This window comes from Cibotium barometz, chromosome 9 (genome assembly GCF_041138505.1).
Source record: "Cibotium barometz isolate CiBa-2024 chromosome 9, ASM4113850v1, whole genome shotgun sequence".
Classification (NCBI taxonomy): Eukaryota; Viridiplantae; Streptophyta; class Polypodiopsida; order Cyatheales; family Cibotiaceae; genus Cibotium; species Cibotium barometz.
In genome coordinates this window covers 48,186,520-48,190,776 of record NC_141054.1, presented here as the reverse complement: position 1 = coordinate 48,190,776, position 4,257 = coordinate 48,186,520, and the positions used below count along the sequence as shown (strand labels likewise).

Here is a 4,257-nt window from a genome sequence, read left to right as displayed (position 1 = left end):
TATTGACACCCTAAGTCTTCCAAGGATGTCAATTCACCTATTCGTGGGGCATTAAATAATAAATGCCTACTATTATGGGCATTAATTATTTAATGCCCACACGTTAGGTGAGCCTAAGGTTCATAACCTTAGATAAAGCCCCCCAATGAGGGGAAGTGGATGAAGGTAGGGGCAACACTACGCAAAGGAGGGCAAAGGCAAGGGGCATACACGGGGGCAAGGCTGCGCGAAGGAGGGCGAAGGTAGAGGGCACACACGGAAACAGACGTAGGCGAAGGCAAGAGGTTCTCCTAGGCAAGACACACAACTACGGTGTGCAGGCGGGTTGAGAGAGATAGCAAAAGAAAATTTAAACGTGATTTGACAGAGAGAGGAAAGAAAATCTAGAGACAGAGAGAAGCTTCTGACAAAAGACAACAGATGGCATGCATGAATCCATACTAAATATGGAATTGTGCATGCCATTTGTAAAAATAACTATGGTTTTGAGAATTGAAGGATGATGGTTTTTAGCCGAGATACTATTTATTTAATAACTCCAATACATATTTACCTTAATTCGGTTTATCACTTATACACATTATACTACACATATTCAGGCATTGCCTATATTAATTAATTAATGCAAGCTATCACATGTATTAATTAATTAATAGTTTAAGTTACGACCTTATTAAATCAACATTATTAAAAAAATTCTCTCTCTCTCAGCGCATCATCGCTCTCCCTTTGAACGCATCATCTCAACATATCGTCTCTCTCACTACGGTCGTGCGTATCATCTCTCTCCCTGTCCCTCTCATCGTATCATCCTCTGTCACATGGGCTTTCGCCCAGAACAAAAAACCAACCCAACACCTTTTATAGCCAGCATGAGGCGGTTACGGAACATTCCAAGAGGTTAATAAGATTAGTAAATTGTTTTTCCTTCACCTTAACAAAAATTTGGCCTAAGGTTACTCTTGCGTTGTCTAATTAATTAATGTGAAAGAGAATTTGGGTACCATATTGACACCCTAAGTCTTCCACGTTGATCTCAAAGCTGGCAAGAGGAAAACCGCCAACAAAGGGTTTCAGACTACTGTATAGCTAAGCCTTCTGATACCCTTACACATGTTAGTCCCAATGGCTCCTGCTACAGAGAACAGTACCACGCGCCCTAAGGGCTTGGATCTCAAGGCGTTCCATTCTCCATTACCTGCCGAGCCCTCCATCTCCGATCTTCTCTGTGAGTGCCGTCTGGTAGTGAACAGCAGTGGAGACCGCGGCGGCGGCGACGGAAAGCTCAACAGCAATGGCCGCAACGATGTTTACAGTGATGCTTATCTGATTAGCAATGGCAATGCTGACGGAGATCTCAAAAGGGTTGAATGCAGCGATCTGAACAGAGAGGTACATGGGGATTGCTGCGGTGATGGAAATTTGAACAGAAGTGGTCCTGGTGATGGCTGCAATGATGGATATTCGAACAGAAACGGTCATGATGGTGGAGATCGGAGTAGCAATGGCCATCGCGATGGCAACGATGAGACTGTCTCTTTCACCCTGGGCCGCAACATGCTCCATAACTGCCTATCCATCACTGAACCTGACCTCGACGATGAAGTCACTGGTGACAAGGAGGCCTACATGGCCGGCGTCCTCGCCCGCTACCGCCGCACACTGGTCGATCGAACAAAGTATCACCTTGGTACGCTTCTGTCTCTGTGTGTTTTCGAACAAAGATCATCTTGGTACGCTTCTCTGTGTGTGCGTGTGTGTGTGTGTTCTAACAAACTATCACCTTGGTACGCTTGTGTGTGTCTGTGTGTGTGTGAGAGAGAGAGATGCGGTAACGTACATTATGTTAGGGTAAAGACGGAGGTAGCATAGGCGCAAAAAATTCAACGCCAGTCACAAGTCCTAAAATAAGCATAAGTCGTCTTTTAGCTGCAAGATTCTATGGTCGCTTTCTTCTCTCTAGATTTTGCTCTGCTCATTGCCGACCAACGTCCACTGCCCCTCTACTTTCAATCTCTCCTACTTAGCCATTCTCTTACATTCCAATCCGGTGAAGAAAGCTAGAGGAGTTGACATAAGGGGAGACAGGCTTGGGCTGGCTGGAGGGTGCAGCAGCACAAGTTGGGAGGAGAGAAAGTGGAAGGAGGGGGGAGGGCTTGGTTGCTTTGACATCCAGCTGCAAAGCTTTTGGTCATATATACACAAGTGTTACAACTAGGGCACAGTTGTACCGTTTCCACCTTCGTGCGTAGGCTGTTAAACCGAAGTCTGCCATGCTTTTTTGTGGGGGTTGCTTTGCATTTTTTTCTACAAGCTTTTGGGCTACACACGGCTGCCATCGTCTGCCTAGAGAAGTGCTGTGTACGCGAGGTAGTTACATGCTAATAATTGTGTGTTTACAAGAAATATAACATACTATTGTAAAAATTGGGTGGGGACCAAGTCCCGGGAGCGCACTTAATTGGGGTTTCCACAAATTGGTCGAGCTATCCAGACCCCAAAACCGGAAGACCTCCGGTTTAATCTCCCAGTGGTACACTTTGGCACCACTTTTCTCGACAAATATGAGGATCCAATTACTCAAAGCAAGCTCACAAATCTATGGTACTATGTTTACAAGAACAAAAGTATTATTCCAAGGAAGGGCACGTTCCTTGGATCTTGTAATTTTTGGAGAGGGTGTGTGCCAACCCTCCACTCATATGACTTCATGCGTTTGGTTCACTCTTGGGTTGAAATTGTAGAGCTTGTTGCCCCATCACATGGGAAAGATGATTGCTCAAATTAACCTAGGAATCAACAGATATGCATGTTCTAATGACTAGCTCTAGGACACCGCTGCTGGAAGGGGTGCTCTGGGTGCCTTACTATTCTTGTATAAAATGTTTCAAAGAGGTCTCTGTTCTGGTTGATGTGAATCAAGAAGCTCTCTTTGAATCCAAGGATTTCTTCAAGGATTGCCTTGATAATGCACCTTGAGGGATTTTTTTGCTGCCTTCACTCTGGGTGATTCTTTGGCAATCTTTGGCTGTGGGGCAGCACCACACACCCCATTACCCAAGTACTCGACGCTCAAAAGTCATTATGGGACTCACAAAAGCTCGCTTTTGTACCTGCTTGCTCACTGGCTGTGTTGGCACACAACTGAAGTCGGCACTTTCTAGTTGACTCACTGGGGCAAACTATGAAACCTTATGTCTGGACAATTGTGGCACGTGATGACGTATACGTTCCATCGGCTTCTTCTGAAGCATGGCAGATGATGAATCTGAGTGGCTTGAGACAAGTCTTGATGCTGAAAACTCTTAAGGTTGACAAGGCCTTATTGAAAATGATATTTGCAATAACCTTGCGTCTCTTTTTTCCTGCATTGAACACCAAGTAGATGTTACATACAGGAGAATGTACAAGGACATAATGCGAGGACTGAAATCTTACCTTGGCAGGGTATCCTTACAATCTGGATTTTGATTATGGAGCATTGGCGCAGTTGCAACACTTCTCCATAAACAATCTCGGGGATCCTTTCATTGAAAGTAACTACGGTGTTCACTCAAGACAGTTTGAGGTTGGAGTGCTTGACTGGTTTGCCCGGCTATGGGAGCTGGAAAAGGATGAGTATTGGGGTTATATTACCAATTGTGGCACAGAGGGGAATCTTCATGGCATTCTTGTTGGGTAAGTTGCATGATGTCTCCTCACAGGAAGAGAAGGTGGACAATGCTTGTCCTCAACTTAGGACTGGCCTGTATTTTGGCGGAAGAGTTCAGTTGGTTCGGTTTGCACTCTTCTTTTTGTTTCTTTTGAGCCAATAATCGGCTTTTTATGTGTAATATCTTTGACTATGCACAGGAGGGAGGTGTTTCCTGATGGAATCTTATATGCGTCTCGAGAATCTCATTACTCCGTTTTCAAGGCTGCCCGGATGTACAGAATGGAAGTAGTCAAGGTGGACACCCTTGTTTCTGGTGAGATTGATTGCACTGATCTAAGGTTAAAGCTGGAGGAGAGGAACGACAAACCTGCAATCCTTAATGTCAACATTGGTAAGGTTTTGGGAAATGGTGTGTTTTTTGTAATGGATATTCCGCATGTTCGTATTTATTTTTATGGTTTTGTTGATCTGTCACAGTTTGATTATCTGCAGGGACTACTGTGAAAGGAGCCGTAGATGACTTAGACCTAGTGATCAAGACTTTGTTGGAGACGGGTTTTGGGGAGGATCGTTTTTTCATTCATTGTGATGGGGCCTTGTTC

General features: G+C 44.7%; 1 protein-coding gene across 1 annotated transcript in view; it reads left to right on the top strand.

Annotated features, from left to right (window-relative positions):
• The first annotated feature begins 1,060 nt into the window (after positions 1-1,060).
• The window catches only part of LOC147635647 (serine decarboxylase-like), an 18,263-nt gene continuing 15,066 nt past the window's right edge, over positions 1,061-4,257 (top strand). Inside the window, exons 1-4 of the mRNA XM_086803023.1 lie at positions 1,061-1,690; positions 3,447-3,678; positions 3,853-4,046; positions 4,148-4,257. The exon at positions 4,148-4,257 is cut by the window's right edge and continues 27 nt beyond it. Of these exons, the coding sequence (XP_086659149.1) occupies positions 1,114-1,690; positions 3,447-3,678; positions 3,853-4,046; positions 4,148-4,257 (1,113 nt within the window). The 5' untranslated portion in view covers positions 1,061-1,113. The remainder of the gene's footprint in view (positions 1,691-3,446; positions 3,679-3,852; positions 4,047-4,147) is intronic.